The sequence below is a fragment of the Esox lucius genome, chromosome 17 (assembly GCF_011004845.1).
Source record: "Esox lucius isolate fEsoLuc1 chromosome 17, fEsoLuc1.pri, whole genome shotgun sequence".
NCBI lineage: Eukaryota > Metazoa > Chordata > Actinopteri > Esociformes > Esocidae > Esox > Esox lucius.
In genome coordinates this window covers 2465154-2486590 of record NC_047585.1, presented here as the reverse complement: position 1 = coordinate 2486590, position 21437 = coordinate 2465154, and the positions used below count along the sequence as shown (strand labels likewise).

The 21437-nt window shown below is 38.5% G+C and overlaps 1 protein-coding gene across 9 annotated transcripts in view; it reads right to left on the bottom strand.

Annotated features, from left to right (window-relative positions):
* Positions 1–21437, bottom strand: part of chd6 (chromodomain helicase DNA binding protein 6) — a 197865-nt gene that overhangs the window by 129582 nt on the left and 46846 nt on the right. For 4 of the 9 annotated variants that reach the window (XM_029113756.2, XM_029113751.2, XM_029113749.2 and 1 more), the window contains exon 1: positions 10093–10293. The exons of 3 other annotated variants lie outside the window; for them this stretch is intronic. In XM_029113756.2, the coding sequence (XP_028969589.2) occupies positions 10093–10167 (75 nt within the window). In that variant the 5' untranslated portion in view covers positions 10168–10293. Of the gene's footprint in view, positions 1–10092; positions 10294–21437 lie in introns of those variants that run through there. 2 more of the 9 variants (XM_029113748.2, XM_029113755.2) reach the window with 1 other exon arrangement.

Sequence of the window (21437 nt, the reverse complement as noted above, 5' to 3'; positions counted from 1 at the left end):
AGTACAAAATCAACAGGGGATCCAATAAATTTTACAGCTCTGGAAAAAATTAAGAAACCATTTCTTAAATCAGCATCTCTACATGTATGGCCGCCATTCCATTCCAGTGCCTGTTAAATTCCCACACAGGCACACCTCATTTTACTTAATGAGGTACTGATTAGGTGATTACCTGAACCAAATCTAATTTAATGAGGAAAAGTATAAACACCTCTGCTATCCTCATGCAATTGGACCAGTTGGATGGCAAAAACAGTGCAAGAAGTACCTCAAAGGTAATTTGAAGAAGAAAAAAATAATTCCTTTGAGTGTGGAAAAGAAGGGTTCAATTCTGGCTTTACTGGGAGAGGGATACAGTGAGCGTCAGGTTGCTTCCAGCCTGAAAATCTCAAAGACAGCAGATCATAAAAACAAGGTCAAGCAACAGACATTGGGGACAAAAAACTACAGATGGGCAGAGGGCGAAAACTGTTCACTGACCGAGTTGATCGTTAACTCATTCAAATAACACTCAACAACTGTAGGATGACATCAAGTGACCTAGGTCCCATGAAGCTCAGTTCACTGCTTAAAACTGCTCTGGATCGCCAATAAAACTGTTTTGGATTGTCTGCTAAATGCACAGATTTACTGCTCTAAACTACTTTGGGTCGTGAGCTAAATGTATGAAGATTGTAATGGATAAGATTGTCTATTAAATGTTAATGTGATCCTGGGTTAAAAATGACCAGTAAATTATACCAAATATAAGCATTTTATCTGAGTATGCCCGAATCCCTCCCGCTAATTTGAGTAAATTAGGAGAACCACATTTATTTCTAATGACAAAAAACATCTGTTAGTCCAAATTACCCCTACACATTTCCATAAAATATAACTGATGTAATATACAGAGTCAATAGAAAGGTGTGCGAATGTTTATGATCACTATGCTTGATGTTCAGTTAGCACAACTTGGGTGGATGTAAACAAAATGAGCCATGGAACGTATACCTGAAAGCCTTCTTGTCTGTATTTGATATGTTTCTCTGCCTGCCTCTGCTTGTGAAAGTCTTACACTTTCTAATGGTGTTTCATATCTTAGCAAGTCATGTTGGCAATAGAACAAGCTTTTCAATTACGCCCACCAGACCCAGAATGCTAATTGTACACTGAACAAAATTTATAAATGCAACACATTTGTTTTTGCCCCATTTATCATGATCTAAGACTTCCTCTATGTACACAATAGGCCTATTTCAATTTTTAAATTTCAAATATTGTTCAAAAATCTGTCTAAATCTGTGTTTGTGAGCACTTCTCCTTTGCTAAGGTTATCCATCCACCTCAAGATGCTGATTAGACAGCATGATTATTGCACAAGTGTGTCTTAGGCTGGCCACAATAAAACACCAATGTGCAGATCTATCACACAGCACAATGCCACAGATGTCGCAAGTTTTGAGGGAGAGTGCGATTGGCATGTTGACTGCAGGAATGTCCACCAGAGCTGTTGCCTGTGAATTGAATGTTCATTTCTTTACCATAAGCAGTCTCCAAAGGCATTTCAGAGAATTTGGCAGTACATCCAACCAGCCTCACAACTGCAGACCACGTATAACCAGCCCAGGACCTCCACAACCAGCATCTTCACCTCCAAGAACGTCTGAGACAAGCCACACGGACAACTGCTGCATCTGCATGTCAAAAATTTCTGTCTTAAGCAGTTCTTCTTGGTACTGTCACGAGCAAGTAAGTGCAGATGGTGATACCCAAACAGAGCCCTTTTGTGGTTATTTTCAAACCAAGTATATAACCTGCTTTCTGGCATGATGCAACGGATGCAACATAACGACTGCCCTTCACACCATTTCCCCACACACGTATACTATAGCTCTGCATGTGCTTTAGGTCCAAGTCTCCTTTAACCACTTTTGATCTCACTCAACATGTCAAAGAGCGTCCACACACTCGAGGCCACATTCTAGATCTGGTACATTCTAGATCTCTAAAGGTCTCAATATTTCTTCTGTCATGGTTAAAGACTTGGCCCTGTCTGATCATTTCTGTGATTCACGTAAAGGTACATTAATGGTACCAATGCTCAGTTTATTGAAGCCATAGCTATCTCTCCAACAATAAGTGCTGAGTCAGTTAATGTACTCCTGGATAAGTTAATTGCAAAATATTGAATGTCATGGATCGTGTTGCACCGGTAAAGGTAAAGAAAACTATGAGCAAACAGAAAACACCATGGAGGACCACCATGATGGTAAGCGCCCTGAAAAGAGAATGTAGGAAAGCTGAACTTCAAACTCACTATGACATCTATAAACAAAGCCTTGGTAGCTTCAACAATGAGTTACGCAGGGCCAGACAGCAACATTTATCGAGAATGATCAACAATAAAATCAACAATACCCACACTCATGGTCGACAACCTTACAAACCCAAAAACGCAGATAGCATCAGAACTCATGTCCACTGTGAAATGTAATGAATTTGCGTGTTTCTTTAGTGAAAAAATTCTAAGTATTAGACGGAACATCAAAACTACAGTCTAACAAGGACTCTGTACCGTCACCACGACCACCAAGACTTAACTTGCTAATTATGTCGCATTTTAATACAATTGATAAAAAATCCCTAAAAGAAACAGTTCGACATCTTAAAGCTTCCACTTGCTGTCTCAACACACTGCCATCAGACTTAAAAAAATTTTTTTTAACTCTATAACAATGGACCTACAGCAAATAGTTAATAGCTCTCTGCAATCAGGCATTTTCCCAACTTCTCTAAAAACAGCTGCAATTAAGCCCCTATTAAAAAAGAAAACACCGGATGTATCTATTATGAACAACTATAGACCTGTATCAAATCTGTTTTACAGCCACGATCAATGAGAGGGTCATCTTCAATCAACTCAGCAATTCTGTGACCTGAAGCGGTCTCTTAGACAAATTTCAGTCAGGTTTCCGACCTCACCACAGTACTGAAACGGCACTGATCAAAGTTGTAAATGATATACGGCTGAATACTGATTCTGATAAAATAACAGTTCTGGCTCTATTAGATCTCAGTGCAGCATCTGACACTGTAGATCATAGTACACTTATAGATAGGTTGGAAAATTGGATAGGACTCTCCGGGAAAGTCCTTGATTTGTTCAGATCTTATCTAGATGGCCAGAGTTAATTTGTCACCATTGGTAATCATGAATCTGACAGGGTGGCTATGACATGCAGACTTCCCCAGGGATCAGTTCTCGGACCGCCTCTGTTCAATCTCTATATGCTACCTCTGGGCCAAATTCTACAAAACAACAACATTAACCACCACAGCTATGGCGATAATACTCAAATATATATGGCTCTCGAACCATATGACAACAGCTCACTGTATAGAGCACATAAATACCTGAATGAACTAAAATTGTCTACAATTAAACCAAGATAAAAGAATTAGTAAAGAGCTGGATTCTCAGGCCCTTTAAACCAGGGATCAAGTGTGTAATCTTGATGTTCTGATTCAGTCCTGACATTTAACAGTCATATCAAAGCGGTCACCAAAACAGCATTCCATCATCTACAAAATATAGCCAGAATCAAAGGCTTGGTGTCCCAAAAAGACCAAGAGAAGCTCATCCATGCTTTTATCTCTAGTAGGGTTGACTTCTGTAATGGCCTCTTAACTGGACTCCTGAAAAAAAACTGTTAAACAACTGCAGCTCAGAATGCTGCTGCTAGAATGTTAACCAGGACCAAGAGAACAGAGCACATCACTCCGGTTCTTAAATCTTTGCATTGGCTTCCAGTCAGTTACAGAATATATTTCAAAGTGGTGCTTTCCGTTTATAAATCTCTGAATGTTTTAGGACCCAAATACATTTCTTGTATGTTTGAAGAATATAAACCGAGCAGGGCTCTAAGATCCATGAACACAGGTCAGCTAGTAGAGCCCAGAGCCCAAACTAAACATGGAGAATCTGCGTTTAGCACTTGCTGTACAGAACTGGAATAAACTACCAGAAGATCTTAGATGTGCCCCAAATGTATACATTTTTAAATCCAGGTTAAAAACACTTCTCTTCTCACATGCCTTTGACTGAGCACTTAAACTTAACCACACTGTTTAGCCTTATAGCTTCCTATGTTTTAATCCCATTTTTAATCTTTATATGTTTTCTTCTTGTATTTTTATTATGATAATGTAATCATTTGTTTTAATGTTTTCATTTGAGTATTTGTTTTTGTTACTGTACTTTCATATATATTTCTTTGTAAAGCGAATTGCTTCGATGTATGAATTGTGCTATATAAATAAACTTGCTTGCTTGCTTTAGGAGTAACTCTTAAAAGACATGAGTGTGTCAGTCCTAACTTTAGCACTCCTAAATGTTTGGCCTAAGATTATTTCACACAGCGTTTTAGTGCTAAAACCAGCTCCTAAATCTGGGGAAAGTTAGGAGTAGTCAAGAGGACTCCTAAGTCACTAAGACAAAATCACAAACCATCCTAAATGCTGCTGCCGGCAATCTGTGATGTAATCTGGTCAACGTTTTAGAAACACTTAATGACACAGAGCTTTTAAAAAGGTATTGGCTTAATCGCGAGGATATTATGATCATAGTAGAGCTACTGAAGCAGTCACTTCACCAACAAACAGAAACAACCCAATAACACCAAAGATCAGAGCTGTGACGAATCTACGGTACTTGGCCACATGGAAAATTAAGCTATGCAGCGCAGACGAACTACATATATCTCAGCTATCTGTCATGTGAATATTATCCAACAATAATGCCTTCTCCAGACCCCATATCTCTGGAAAAATCATTCGGTTTCCTAATTTGCCATTTACAAAGAATGGCTATAGCTGGATCACCTGGTGTAGTTAGTGCTATAGATGTGACACACATTTTATTACGAGCTCCCAAAGAGGCTGACATTTAGCTGAACATATCTTGACTAGTCAGTATGTCATTCTTGGTTTCATGTTTAATCAGTGACACCATACATTTTTATTTTAATATATGTATTTCAATATGGCAACATGACACATTGTTCTATACAGTTTGCTATGATGAATTCACTGACAGAGACCCCTCCCCTATCAGCCTATCACTGTGGGCATAGTAAGCTTGTTCGTGAAACACAACATCATCCATAGCAAGGGTCAACCTTTCTCTTAGCTTAAGACTTCTCCCCATTCCTTAGTAAAAGCTGGTCTTAGCAGCTTCGTGAATAGGTTTTTAGAGGAAATTCTGAGATAGAAACCTTTAGTGCTGTTTAGGAGTCCTCCTAGTGGTAAGATGTTTAGTGAATACGGCCCCTGATCTTTGGATTAATAATATTTCTACAATCTCCTAAACGTTCCATTGAGATTATGGGAATGGCATATACATTCTCTTATATATATATGGATCCAAAAGTTTTGGGTCACAAACATTTCCTTAATTTACATGACACAACAAACATGACATGAGCTAGAATACGAAATGATAGCAAAATGAATAGGAAATATAATCACTGACAAGGTAATAATGATTTTTTTATAGAAATAATTGAATCCTCCATTTGCAGCAAATACAGCCTTGCTGACCTTTGCCATTCTATTTGTTGAGGTAATCTTTAGAGATTTCACCCAATGCTTTCTGAAGCACCTCCCACAAGTTGGATTGGCTTGATGGGCACTTCTTACATACCACAAACTCAAACTCAAGCTGCTTCCACAACAGCTCAACAGGTTTGAGATCCAGTGACTGCTGGCCACTATTATAAACAGAATACCAGCTAACAGCTTCTTCCCTCAATTGATGTTACATAGTTTGGAGCTGTGTAATGGATTATTGTCCTGTTGTAGGAGGAAATTGGCTCCAATCAAGTGCCGTCCACAGGGTTCAGCAGGCCTTTGCAAAATATAGCGATAGTCCTCCTTCTTCAAGATCCCTTTTACCCTGTACAAATCTTCCACTTTAACACCACCAAAGCACACCCTGACCACCACATGGCCGTCCCCATGCTTGAAAGTCTCCTCCAGCGTCTTTTCGTTTCTGCATCTCAAGAATGTTCAATCAATCAAATGTATTTACAACAGCAGTTGTCACAAAGTGCTTTACAGAGACACCCGGCTTTAAACCCCAAGGAGCAAACAACAATAGTGTTAAATTCTTTGAGATATAAAGCTCAAAGCTTAGATTCGTCTGTCCATTACACTTTTTTCCAATCTTTCTCTGTCCAGTGTCTCGTGTTCTTTTGCCCATCTTAATCTTTTCTGTTTATTGGCCAGTCTAAGGTATGGCTTTTTCTTTGGAGCTCTGCCAAAAAGGCCAGCATCCTGGAGTCGCTTCTTTACTGTTGAAATTACTGTTGTGGGGTACTATTGAATGAAGTTGCCAGTTGGGGACCTTTGAGGAGTCTCTTTCTTTTCCTCTTTTTTGTCCTCTTGCTCAGATGTGCACTAGGGCCTCCTACTTCTTTCTATTTTGGTTAAAGACAGTTTGTACTGTTCTTTGAAGGGAGCAGTACACAACGTGGTATGAGATTTTCAGTTTCTTGGCAATTTATTGCATGGAGTAGTCTTCATTAATAAGAATAAGAATACACTGTCAAATTTCAGAAGAAAGTTATTTGTTTCTGGCCATACTAATCTAAAGAAGGACAGTTTTATTGCTTCTTCAATCAGCACAAGAGATTCAGCAGTGCTAACATAAATGCAAAAGGATTTTCTAACAATCAATTAGCCTTTTAAAATGATAAATTTAGCAACACAAACATGCCATTTGGAACACAGGACTGATGTGTTGCTGATAATGGACCTCTGTACGCCAATGTAGATATTCCATTAAAAAATCAGCATTGTCCAGTAAACAATAGTAATTTCTAACAATAAACAATGCCTACACTGTATTTCTGATCAATTTGGTGTTATTTTAACAGACAAAAATTTGCTTCTCTTTTCGAATATGCCTTTATATTACTTCTGAACCAAAATGTTTAATAAAGCCATATCAATATAGGCCAATTACAAGTGTAAGGGGTTGAAGTTCCCATTACAAATATTTTTTAGGCAACAATAAAGGTAAATGTTAAAGCCTAAACAGATATTATTACAATTATCAACAACAGACAATAGGTTTCTCTCATTTACCAGGAAAGCATTTGGTCAGGAGAGTCAAAGATGCAGAGCAGAGAAGGGAACAGACCAACTAGTTTACAACATTGAATCAATCCATGCCGTGGAGCATGTTTTACCAAATTAGTGCAAAATGGGATGGGTCTGTAAGCTGAAATGGGTTGTTGCTGGCAGCGACATTTGAAAGTCTTTTTGTTTTTGATCTATTATATTATTCCCTTATGCGAGATCACTTGGAGGAGCATTCTCCAACCATGCAAAAACTGCTGAAAGAATTGAAGGAGATTTTGAATTCAGATATAAACTATTGAGAAATAATTTTTTCACTGAAATACTATTTAGGATTTTCAATTACTTTCAAAATATTTGGATTCTATATATTTTATATATTGTATACAGTATATTTCCCCTTCAAAATATGACCCTCCTAAACTATGATGATATAGTTGACAGGCTTGACTCTAAAAAGCTAAATAAATTAGATTTACAACCCTGTTTCCAAAAAAGTTGGGAATGTTTTCAATGTGTGACAGGTCTGGACAATAGGCAGGCCAGTTTAGCACCTGGACCCTTAATACGGAGCCATGGTGGTGTAATACGTGCAGAATGTGTTTTGGCATTGTCTTGCTGAAATAAGCAATGCCTTCCCTGAAAAAGGCACAGTCTGGATAGCAGCATATGTTGCTCCAAAAGCCATGTGCACAAATGCACCCCATACCATCACCGATGCTGGCTTTTGAACTGTGCGCTCATAACAATCCGGATGGTCCCTCTCCTCTTCAGTCCAGAGGACACAGCGTCCATGATTCCCAAATGCAAATTTTTGAATTCACTCCAGGACAGTTTTCCACTTCGCCTCAGTTAATCTTAAATTAGCTTGGCCCTAGAGAAAGCGGCAGCGTTTCTGGATCTTGTTTATATATGGTTTCTTCTTCGGATGCTAAAGTTTTGACTTGCATTTGTGGATGCAGTGATGTACTGAGTTCACAGACAATGGTTCTGGGAAGTGTTCCTGAGCCCATGCAGTGATGTCCACTACAGAATCTTGTCTGTTTTTAATGCAGTGCCGTTTGAGGACCCAAAGATCACGGCAAACCAATATTGGTTTTCGGCCTTCTCCGGATTATCTGAATCTTTTAATGATATTATGTACCGTAGATGATGAGATTCCCAAACTCTTTGCAATCTTACGTTGAGAAAAAATTTTCTTAAATTGTTGCACTGTTTACCATAATATCCTCGCGATTGCACTGTAACCTAATAAGTTGTGAGATCTTCCACCAAGGTTTATTTAGCACTACACAACATTTCCAGTCTTTTGTTGCCTTTATGTTGCTGGCATCAAATTAAAAGTAGGCATATATTTTTCAAGAAACAATAAAATTTCTCAGTTTCAACATTTGATATGTTGTCTTTGTACTATTTTCTGTTGAATATAGGGTTTAAAATATTTGCACATCATTGCATTCTGTTTTTCATTACATTTTACAGTGTCCTAACCTTTTTGGAAACAGGGTCGTACAACAGTGTCATCCACTTTCTTACAAAGAACCCCTTCTATATTAATCACTGTGACCTTTACATTCTGGTTAACTGGTACACAACACCAGACTCACTGGAATATATGCAACTACATACACAACACCAGACCCATTGGAACAAATGCAACTACATACACAACACCAGACTCACTGACACCAACAAATAATAATAATAATGGCACTTATCACACCACATTCCGTCATAAATAAAATAAACAAGGTGCTATAGATCAACATACCAGTTGACTCTAACAAACCATTTTGTATTTGATTTGTCTTGTCAGTTCATTGGGATTTTTAAACTACTTGGGTGGTTTTTTGTGCTCTTTTGGAACTGAATGCCTTTGGCAAGGTTGTCATTGAATATGAGAACTCAATTGTTTTACCTAGTAGACTGATGTAGAGAAAACAAAAAATTGAAATACCTAAATACACAGAAAATTTCATGACAGGTTTATGGTAATGTTACCATCGTTGAACCATGATTGTGGCATACATTCACATGTGTGCCCACATAAAAAAATAACTATATCAATTAATTAATGAAGGTCATGTATAGAGGAGATGTATCACCTGGGAGCCTGACCAGGTTTGACTAAATAAGATCCTCTATTATTTTGTGTCAATATTGTGTGACAAACACTGTACATTTACAAAGTAAAATACACAAAAGTACTACCAGAATGTATGAAAACTGCCTGACAGCTACTGGTAGAGAGTCAATGAGAAATAAATGTTCTTCTAATTATACTAATGTATCCACAAGCCTTAACACAGAAAAATTCTAGAAGGGAATTGGGTGCAAAGACAGACCTGGCACGATTATGTGATAAGGGCTAATATTGGCGCAGGCCCATTTCCAGCAACATGTTATTTATAAACCAAGGCTGATGCCATGTGGAGAGCTATATGGGACGATTCGTGCATACAGATCTTACTGTGCGCTGCTAATGCTTATCTTCAAGTTGCCTTCTGGAGTTATGAGAGTAATGTAAATGAATAAGACTCTCAAAGCCAGTTGGAATCAGGACCGTCGCCACGGTAACAGGCTCGGTAGCAAGCAGCGGGAAGCAGCAACATAAACTTGGTAACCCTTTGACTGCCAGCTTGCGAGACTATTTGACATTTCCTCCATTTTGCACTTGATCACACAGCATGACACCAAGTGATAGCCTATCCCCTGCTTCGCAGGCATCTGCTATGTCGAGTTTAAACCATTGAAGAGGGGGAAGTTTCGTCACAGTCAATAGGACACAGTCATGTGTACGCTAGTCAAACTCTACACACACATACATACACTTCAGGTCAATTATGCCTCCCAACACACACAAACCTTATCGGTTTGCAAACTATTGTAATGTTGGCAGAGAACCAGGCAGCACAAAAGGCTGAATAAGAGCCCATTAAGCCATGGATACTAGGGAACATTCCTCCTCACCTTGCTCCATACCACCCTCCGTCGGTCACTTTCCCAGCCAAAACCAAGCGTAGTAGTCCACAGTGTCGCCCTCATCCAGGCTCGCGTCTCCAGAGCCACGGAGCATTTGGCTCATTGTCCAGAGGCTTCATGGCAATCGCTTTCACCAGTGAATGCACACACACACACACTAACACACAGCCCCCAGTGACGTGCTACAGTGAACCAGCTCGCCAGCCAACTCGGATTGACCACACGAAAGCTGCTTGCAATTAAATTCCCTATGAATAAAGCCTTCCCGAGCTGACGAACAGCACGGCTGCAGTCAGGTCAATTCTTCCCCATGCACTTCCCAACTAAAAACACTGACACCTCTCCAGCAGAAATGGTAGGGCTGCTGCCTCTAGAGGCTATATGACTGATCTTCATTGAATTGCAGGCTCTCTGGAGTAGCTTGTGGCTGCAGGGTGGTTTGGGTAGAGAAATCCACAGAGAGGAGTGCCAGGAGGAATGCATGCTCACAGGAGAGCAACATTTGTTTTCCCTTGTGAAAAGGGGAGGGCACAAAATTGTGGCTATGGGTTAAGGCGGTTTCTCTTAACAAAAAATACCAAAGAAACTGAAAAGAGACAGAGTCTACCGTCAAGCTTGAGGGTTTCCTGTAAGGTTCTGAGAATGGTACGGGCGGAAGTTTTGTCCATAGACTTATTTTGTGTTCCCAGAGAAAAGTTTGTTTTATCAAAGGATACGTTTGAATATTTTTTTCCACTCAACATCTATGTTCTTTGATGATTTGTTTTAGTTCTGAATTAGTCTAACCAACCAGCTGGTCCTCTCTTTCCATCAACACTGGGAGACTGTATCCACAAAACCTTTTAAAAATCCTGAAAGAATCATGTTAAAGATTTTTTTAAGACCAAAAAAAGACCAAGCTCAGAGTAGGAATTAAAATGATGTGAAAATACAGCCCAGTCAAACTTCAAGCCAGGAGTGAAATTAACTCATCAAAGTTTGTAAACTGGTCATCACCACAGACTGAGTTACTGCTACTGTAAGACAGTGATGCCGTTCATTGACATAGTTCTAAATGACGACGAATATCCAATCAGAATGAGGCATCACCAAGCAAAAATTGTATAGTATGGTTTGCAAACCCTGGCAGAGATTGTGAAATTTTGGCATTGATTTTGAAAATATGACTGATCATGCAACTTACACATTTATTTAAGGATACTGATTCCATGAAGCCATTTATTATCACATAGTTGTTTGGCTCCTTTTTAAATCATAATGATAGCAGAAAGCACGCAAATGGATCTGATCAAAAGTTGACATACCCTTGAATGCTTCGCCTTGTTACAGATACACAAGATGACACACACAGGTTAAAATGGTAATTAAAGGTTAATTTCTCACACCTGAGGCTTTATAAATTGCAATTAGTGTCTGTGAATAAAAAGTCAATGAGTTTGTTAGCTCTCATGTGGATGCACTGATCAGGCTAAATACTGAGCCATGGGGAGTAGAAAAGAACTGTCAAAAGATCTGCGTAACAAGGTAATGGAACTTTATAGTTCACAAGTCCGCTTCTCTAACCACTACGCTATTTAACAAGGGGTAGTCAGTCAGTCAGAAAAAAACGAAACAATTTGTATGCAAAAAAAAGAGGAAATCAATTAGAATAGCTCAAAAAATTGGCCACATCCAAAGGCGATAGTCTCTAATTTTTCCTCATCTTCATCATTTTAACATATTTGATATACCTTGAGTGTACACAATAATACACATTTTTACTTATCCCTTTCAAAAGCCTAATATATTACAATTAAATGTAGTTCTAGATAATCTATGGAATGATAATAAAATATTTCAACAATTCCAAACCAATTGTCAGTCTATAGCACAGTTTACCTAATCTGCCACTTGTTGTTAATTTTCTTTCATGGACCTCCAACTCTCCCAAGAGATATCTTACTTATGTGAAAAACATTTAACAATATAATGTCAGTTGTATGTATAGAAGCTAATTAAAATTATGTTAGTCTGACCAGAATAATAAAAAAAACAGTATGGCTCTTCATAAGCATGTAAAACCAACACATAAGACTATAAAAGGTTATCATAACCCTTCTTCATGAGTCTATAACCATTTCAGAATGGATTTATATATATCCAAAAAGGTTTTTAACAACGGAACCATTTCTTTGATATAAAAACTTTTCAAATCATTCTTTGTAGAACCATGGTAAAAACATTAATAGAGCACCATAAAGGTTCCATTTCGAATGGTGGGGTTCTTAATAAAACCTTTAAAAAAGGGTTTCATGTAGCACAAATGAATACCACTATGGCTGTAAGCCAAAGGTTTCACTGACATCAAAACATTAGGATTATGTAGTATATATGGGGGTATTGAAATCTGAAATCTGCATCTCCATGAAGTTGGTCAGCAGCAGGCTCTAATACTTCTTGGTAGACGGCTGCATTGACCTTGGACCTCAGAAAACACAGTGGGCCAACACCAGTAGATGACATGGCACCCCAAACCATCACTGACTGTGGAAACTTTACACTGGACTTCAAGCAACATGGATTCTGTGCCTCTCCTCACTTCCTCCAGACTCTGGGACCTTGATTTCCAAAGGAAATGCAAAATTTACTTTCATCAGAGAACATAACTTTGGACAACTCCGCAGCAGTCCAGTCCTTTTTGTCTTTAGCGAGACACGAGGCGAGACGCTTCTGACGCTGTGTCTTGTTCAAGAGTGGCTTGACACAAGGAATGCAACAGCTGAAACCCATGTCTTGCATACGTCTGTGCGTGGTGGTTCTTGAAGCACTGACTCCAGCTGCAGTCCACTCTTTGCGAATCTCAAATTTTTAAATGGGTTTTGTTTCACAATCCTCTCCAGGGTGCGGTTATCCCTATTGCTTGTACACTTTTTTCTACCACATCTTTTCCTTCCCTTTGCCTCTCTCTTAATGTGCTTGGACACCGAGCTCTGTGAACAGCCAGCCTCTTTAGCAATGACCTTTTGTGTCTTGCCCTCCTTGTGCAAGGTGTCAATGGTCGTCTTTTGGACAGCTGTCAAGTCAGCAGTCTTCCCCATGATTGTGTTGCCTACAGAACTAGACTGAGAGACCATTTAAAGGCCTTTGCAGGTGTTTTGAGTTAATTAGCTGATTAGAGTGTGGCACCAAGTGTCTCTGATTAGCGTGGCACCAGGTGTGGCACCAGATGTCAGTCTGTATGGAATGAATGTACACATTATACAAGTTTCACTTTTTGAATGGAATTACTGAAATAAATCAACTTTTTGATGATATTCTAATTTTATGACCAGCACCTGTATGCTAAACTTTCAACAATACACCTCTAATGGCATTATGTTGTCACATACTTGACAATTTCAAGTGAAAGATGACTTATGTTCGGGTTCTCTGCCAAAGTCTAGCTCAGTCAATGCATTAATATGATATTTCATATCAGTTTCTTGTTTTTGGTTCAACACATACAAATGTCAAGGACAAAACTGATGGTTCAATTGTGAATGCAGCTACGGATACAAGCTACAGATCATGTTTAATAGTGAAGCGTCCTGTTCATTAAAATAATGAAAGAAATTCAGCACTTTAGAAGACCTTGCAACACATTGAAATCTTCCCTGCAAATTATTTCCTGCTTGGTATTTAAACAAATAGTACTAGTCTGAAACTTACTGTATTGTGAGTACATTGCTCCTCCACCTTTCTTTAAAGAATCAGTAGTTGATATCTGGATATATTCCACTGTGTAGTTACAGCTTCATTAGACATTATTGCTATAGTGTGCTGTGTGCAGTGTACTTGAATGAAGCCATACCAATGTGTTATGAAATGCAGCCACTTATGAACAGCAATTTTAAAAGCAAAATAGCTAAAATGTTGGTCTTATTGTTGTTTTTGTTCAACATTTATTCAACCACTATGACAGTTCAGTAATAAAGTGCTGCTTTATTAAACCAATGTTTTTAAAGCAGTACAGCATTCATCATGCCCGTCTGCAAGCACAAAATGGGTATGCGACTGCCATAAAAATATCTGACAATAATGTTTGCTTTTACAGATGAGCTCTGCAGATACAGAAACACAAAAAAGCTGTTTCTGAATTAACCATCTTTAAAACTATTATCCAGAAATAAATGTAAACCAACCCTACCACCCAGGCATTTGAGTGTTGCACTTCACGGTATATATTAGCTCTCCAAAGAGTATTTAGAACAAATGACCAACAGATAAGAAAAAAAATGTAAGCATTAAAATGAATGTTAGCCCACATTCTACAGTTGGCCAGTCTCCACTCCCATTCAGACATTCAGTGTCTGACGGTTGATAAACGGGTGAATCAGCTTAAGTTGGGATTGGCCCACAAGATTCAGCAATGCACTGTCCCCAGTGTCTAAAAATGTATTTTGCTAAATGAGGGGACAATGCCACTAACTAACTAACAAAAACAGTGATAAACAAAATACATTTCATATTGTAGGTTCTTACAATATGAAATTACCCACACTGTCTAGAGAGCAGCTTTCCACTCTTTTTGCAATCTCTCAACCAGCTTCATATAGGTACTGTAGTCAGCTGAAATACATTTTTATTAACAGGTGTGCCTAATTAAAATGTAATTTGTTGAATTTCTCTCTTTAATGCCAATCAGTTGTGTTGTGGCAGGGTTGAAGACCATCATTATGTCTGTACTGTTACAGTCCATTCTATGTAAAGATCGCAAAAACCATCAAGCATTATGTTCAAACTGTCTCATGAGGTCTGCCACAGGAAAGAAAGAGCCTAAGTTACCTCTTCTGCAGAGGATCAGTTTATTAGTTACCAGCCTCAGAAATAGACAATTAACTGCACCTCATACCCAAATAAATGCTTCAGAGTGTTCAAATAACACAAGTGACACAACTCAACATCAACTGTTCAAAAGGGACTGCCCAAATCAGGCATTCATGGTCGAATTGCAGCAAAGAAACAACTACTGAAAGACACCAAATGATGAGACTTGCTTGGGCCAAGATACACAAGACATAGACTTTACACTGGTGGAAAACTGGCTTTTGGTGAAGAGCAGAGCGGGTGAATGGATATTCAAGTGTGATTTCCACCGTGAAACATGTAGACGGTGGTGTGGTGTGGGGGTGCTTTCCTGGTGACACTGTCAGTGATTTATTTAAAATTCAAAGCCCACTCAAACAAAATGGCTTCCACTGCACTAGCCCTGTTATGACCCGTTTTAAGATATGTCTTAAATACCATTTAGTTTTGTTTTTTATCTGCATGAAACTTGATGATACCCTCAACATTGAATTTATTAACATTTAAAATGAATGGTGACACAATTTAACAGTTTAAAGGGGCTTAAAAATTGTTATGTGTGTAAATGACCCAGTGGTGAAGAATCAATGAAAATGCTTGTTGATAATCTTGCGGAGTGTAGATATAGAGTATGCACACGCACATACAGTTCATACATACAAACTATGCCTGCCATGGTCAGTGATTGTTGCAGTACTTCTTAACAACCAGGTCATATGACATGAAGAATTGTCACGTTAGAGATATTTTACTCACTGAGACCCTGTGTAATGTCTAACATCACACATACTAAAAGTTAAATCACCCCTCACCTTTCTCAAACACAAGCTATTATTATCTCTGTTATTATTGGAACTGAACTTTTCTTGCTTGAAAGGCTTTGTTGTGTAGTGTGTGGGAGGACCCAGGAAGTACTGTTCATAACTTTCCCAGGGTGATATTACTTATAGGACCCTGTGTATATGTTACAAGCCACAAAATGAATCAGCTGCTAATCAGTGGCTAGCTTGTGGGATACAACGACAGAGAGTCATATTCCGTGCAACCATGTCACTTGAGCGATTTCATATATTCTCCAAAGTAGTTCACTTTGATAACTGTGACACAAGACCAGCACATCGTGTGAGAGACAAACAGCACATGGTGTGAGAGCCTTCCCGGAAACCTAGCCTGTGAGAACATCATGGCTTATTGTGCAGAGATGACCAGCCCTGCTCCATCTGATTCCATAACATTCGATTTGTGTGTAACATGTTTTGACCAAAAACATAGAAGTTGTCACTGTGATCATAATATCTAGACATATTATTAAGCAGAACGTGAATGTGTTTAATTTTGTCCATCATAGCAAATAGAGATGCATTTCTGTTTTTGGGATAAAAACAAGAAACCTGGCAAGCCTAGTTCAGCCGGCCCGCAATAAAAAGTGTTGCCCTCTCGAGATTCGAACCCGGGTCGCCCACGTGAAAAGCTGTGCCGTTAACCATTATACCCCAGAACTGTACATTTGCTGGGTGTATAGCCTCTTGACATTATATAATTTCGTCATGCATTAACATCACACCAAGTTTTAATATTTTATTAGACGCCATTAACCATTCTGTTAAACAGTCTAATGTTTTTTTCTTAAAATTAATAAATGTCGTTGTTCTCACTAGATTTGAACTCAGATCTTCCAAGTGAGATGCCTTTAACCACTACGCCACCTCACTACACACTACACAATCAGTCGCTAGACACCGTTGAGCATTGTAATAAGCACAGTAATAAGCTTACTAGTAACATTAACGTAGCTACTGAATGTTGTAGCTAGCTAAGTCTTTGTCTATCCTGACCCAAAAAGCATGCACGGATGCGTACTTTGAAAATGAACAAGAAATAGTCGCACTATAAACGTAAAGTTTTTTATTGCGGACCGCAATTAAAACAAATACATATTGTTGTCCTCCCTGGATTCAAACTTGGGTCTCCCACGTGAGAGGTATTGTCTTTAACCACTACACCACGCTACACCATCCTGCATTGTGTTAAACTGACAAAAATGTCTTATTCAGTTTACCACCACCACAAATAGCGTCTATGAACTATGGCTTTTGCCACTGGCCAGTTTAACAGCTTATTAGTCAGTAATCGGCTTACTTCCTAGAATTAGTCAAAAGAATTGAGCAATTGCTAGTGAGACTGAAGATGAACTTTTCCCTTCCACAGCTATTTCATGGCACAAAATCATAAATGTTTCTTTCATTCATGAATGACATTGACTACAAAAACTATAGGTGATAACTGACTTTCCGGTTAAGTGAAAAGACGGCTTACTATAACGTAGCTACTGAATGTTGTAGCCTGCAAAGTTTTTGCCTATCCAAATGCATACTGTTTTGATTGTGGAGAATAGATCGCGGGAGTTATAGCTTGCAGATCCGCTTCTGTAACCACTACGCTATTTAACAAGGTCGGTCGGTCGGTCACTCACTCACTAATCATGGCCGCCCGATTATGTGGTTCGGCAAAAAAACATGCATGACATAAAAACATACATTATCCACTTTTTTAATATCATACATAATAATAACATAATTAAAACTGATATGGTTTTTCCACATACAAAGTTAAATTATCATTTTTTAGTCTTTGAAATTACATCTATTGACAGTTAAGTTACGTGAGGGCTAGCTAGCCAGAAGACTAACATTACCTCAGTTACCCATAAGTAAACCGCAAAGTATTTTTAAACATCACAACCACCTACACTAATGAACACGACTTAAATTAACAAATATAGTGACTTATTTGTGCGTAGAGCAAGTAATAAATTTTTTACATTACTGTTAAGATCGGTAATGGCCTATGGCATGTACTGGCCTATGGAGGTCTGGGTGGCATTTTATAAATTTTTTATCTGATAACTGTATGCACTTGCAGCACTGGATGTAGTTGCAGAGGTTGTAGCAGTGGTCCCTGACTCATGTGGTAGAGGCATTTGCTAGCATAAGGTAACACACTAACAGCAACTTTCAGCTGTGGCAACAGGCCTGTTAGATGTTTTGTTTTTACGTGCCTGTCGAGATTGTTGGTGGAGCCAGAACAACTTTAAAGTGTTGCTTTGCAAATACTGCATACTACATTTTCCAAATTTTCTTTTGTAAAAAACATCTAAATTTTAGATATTTTAGGAGTGTTACTCATGTTGGCATCCTAGATACTGAGTCTTTTCGTGGGTGCCACGCAGTTTTTAATATAGGCTATAGGAAAAAACGATAATTGACCGCATTCACAGATAATTCTTATTACCATCTTGTAATATACACTAACATTTTACAAAAGTGTTTTACAAGTTTGTCTTTTTAATGTTATTGATGTTTATATATTTATGAATATCCTATCGAATTCTGTCATTGGCCAATTACAACATCAGTCAAGGGTTATGTCTTACTTAATGGGTTCACGGTTCAGGCTATTCCTTTGGAATTATATTTTTGTTTAACGTTTTTAATTAACAGTGGGCAACATTTTGTACAACAAGTTTATTTTAATAATTGTGGTTTACAGCAAATGCCTTTTGTAAATGTCTTCTTTTAACACAACTTGCCTCAAACATATTTAAGAGCCAAATGAACAGCTGTTTTTCATTCGCGACTCGGCTCCCATCGTTCACCAAAAAGAGTCATTCGTTTGCCCATCACTGGAGAGCAAGGGGGTTTCGAGAAGGCGCAGGTGAATTTTGATGTTTATACCCACTCAAGACGGTTACATTTTAGAGTGGTCTTTTATTGTAGCCAGCCTAAGGCACACCTGTGCAATAATCATGCCGTCTAATCAGCATCTTGATATGCCACACCTGTGAGGTGGATGAATTATCTTGGCAAAGGTGCTCACTAACACAGATTTAGACAGATTTGTTCAGCTTGTGATAAATGGGGGCAAAAACAAAAGTGTTGCGTTTATAATTTCTTTCAGTGTATATGTCTGGCAGGCTCTTGCCCTACAGAGTGGACAAGAGGTCATTGTAAATAACACTACATATTTGTCAATCAATGTACTATTTCAAAACAACATTATTAAGCAAAAACTAATATAAATAGTTCAATATACTAAGTGTGTAATAAGGTGATTACATTCCTCTGATTTCATGTGTTCTTAAATCCTTGTTAACATAGTGCAGTTTACCGTATCTTATTAAACGGGTTTGCTGAGATTTCTCTCTCGCATCCGGGCTTTCCCTGGTAACTCAGTGTTTCACGTCTCAACGCTATGAACTGTGGGCAATTCCCTCAGGCAAAGTCTGCAAAAATGCGGACATACAAAAAGAGTGCATAAAGGGCTCAAAATGTCTGCGAAAGAGCCCTTGTGCACTTGACAATTTGACAGTGGGACAGCCATAAGCCCTCACAGACTTCGCGAGATCGTGCTTCCAAGTCTGAGTCTGTGAGTGTTGACATTGGGATTGGGCCAACATAACTTTCTGCTCTTGACCTAATTTTTTCTCCTTGAAGTGGCACCAGCGTGCGCACAAGTTTGGTCCTCTGCATGCGCAGCTTGTGTTTCTGCTCTCTCGACTCTATCTTGTGTGTACGTGAGTTTTGAGACTAATGTGACGCCATAGGTTACCTGCATGTAGTCCGTTCTTGTGTTTGCGAACTACAAACAAACTTGCGAACTACTGACCGCAAGATTTTTACAGTAGCAGGAGCACAAAAGCCATGGTGACCGTGGGGCATACCATGATTTTCGGGGCATCACAGCCAGAGTGAAGGGCAACGAGTGAAGGGTTTCCTAATTGAAACTTTCTCGCTGGTAGCACTTTCATGTAGTCGCCCAACCCTAAACCTGCTAATTTTCCATGTGAAACTAGCTAATACTATTCAAGTCTAGGTATTGTTTAAAATTCTGTTTCATTATTGTTTGAGGCAGGATTCTAGACAGTGCCCCTATAAAGACAAAAACATTATACATTTTATTGGCATGCTAGAAATTCCTATGAACCAAATCAAATTCAAGTATCTTCACATTTATATGATATTTCTCAATGTTTTTTTGAGTGTATCAAAGAACGAATATTGTTGAGATAGAATTGTGTTCAGTTATAGACCTAGAGAAGTTAATAACATTAAAAAAAAGAAAATAAAGCATTCAGTGATTTATTTAAAGCACTCTTAGAGCCATGTAAACAGTCATTTTGTCCTTGGTCAGAACCCAGTGGCCACTCTAAAAAACCTTTAAAAAAACTCAATTTATGAGGGATTTATGGAAGAGTGGAAATATGGAAGTCACTCCTGAGTAAAAGGCATATGACATGCTTCCTGTACTTTGCCAAACGCCACTTAAATGACTCTGAGAGCATGAGTCTGATGAGACCAAAATGTAACTATTAGGCTAGAATGCCTGACAGATCCTGACTGGGCCAAGGTTCACCTTCCAATAGGACAATATCCTTAAACACGCCATTCCCCATCGAGCCTGACAGAACTTGAGAGGATCTGCAGAAAACAATGGAAGAAACTCCCCAACTACAGGTGTGCCAAGCTTGTAGCATCATACCCAAGAAGATCCGAGGCTGTAATCACTGCCAAAGGTGCTACAACAAAGTATTGTGGTCTGAGTCAAAAAAACTGTTTTTACTTAGATATGATGGATGAGGATTTTTTTTAAATTTAATTTCCAAAATTCACAAAATGTGAAAAAGTGAAGGGGTCTGAATACTTTCCAAATACACAATGTCTTTAAATTATAATCAACATTACATGTTTCAATTACAGTAACAGGTTGAAATATTGAAAAAAATTACATTCCAATGCATTAATACAACACGTTTCAATGTCCTCAAGGGCTAATACATAAGATACAAGCAGTCAAACTTCAGGAAGGACCACCTGCAACGAGAGCTCTATCCAGTGCATGACTTTTGACCCAGCAAGGTCAATGCAGTGGCTCCACAAAACTGTTCCCTTTTCAGAAAGCTGCAATTATTTCTATTTCCCAGTTCCAATTTTGGGGTATAACTTTATTTGACAGGTTGATTTTGCCACATGAAAATGGAGGGACTTGAAGCAGTCAACTATGAAATATTCACAACAATAGTAAAATAAAAATGATTAAACCCTGACCCTGTGAATAATATAGACACATTAATACAGGGTGACTTACGGGAGTAAGTACCTTTACATACATTTTTGCCTTCCGTAGGAATTGATCCATAACTCTGGCATTACAAGCACTCTGGTCTTTCCAAATTAGTTACATGCATTCCAAAACCTCAAGTACCCAAGAGTAATTAACTAAGTTGTGTGTATGGCTTAGAGGGCTACCGAAAAACCTGTGGCAAAGCAGCATTTGCCACACTACCTTTGATTTAGTCAAATACATCATTAATGCTATTTATGAGAAAGCAAAAAAATATCAGTCCTACAAATTGCTACAGTAAGGTCTGTGCTGACTGTGTAGACTAGGGCTGGGCTAAAATGGCCAAAACATTACATGACAAAATATTCCTGAATGTTTTAAATACAATA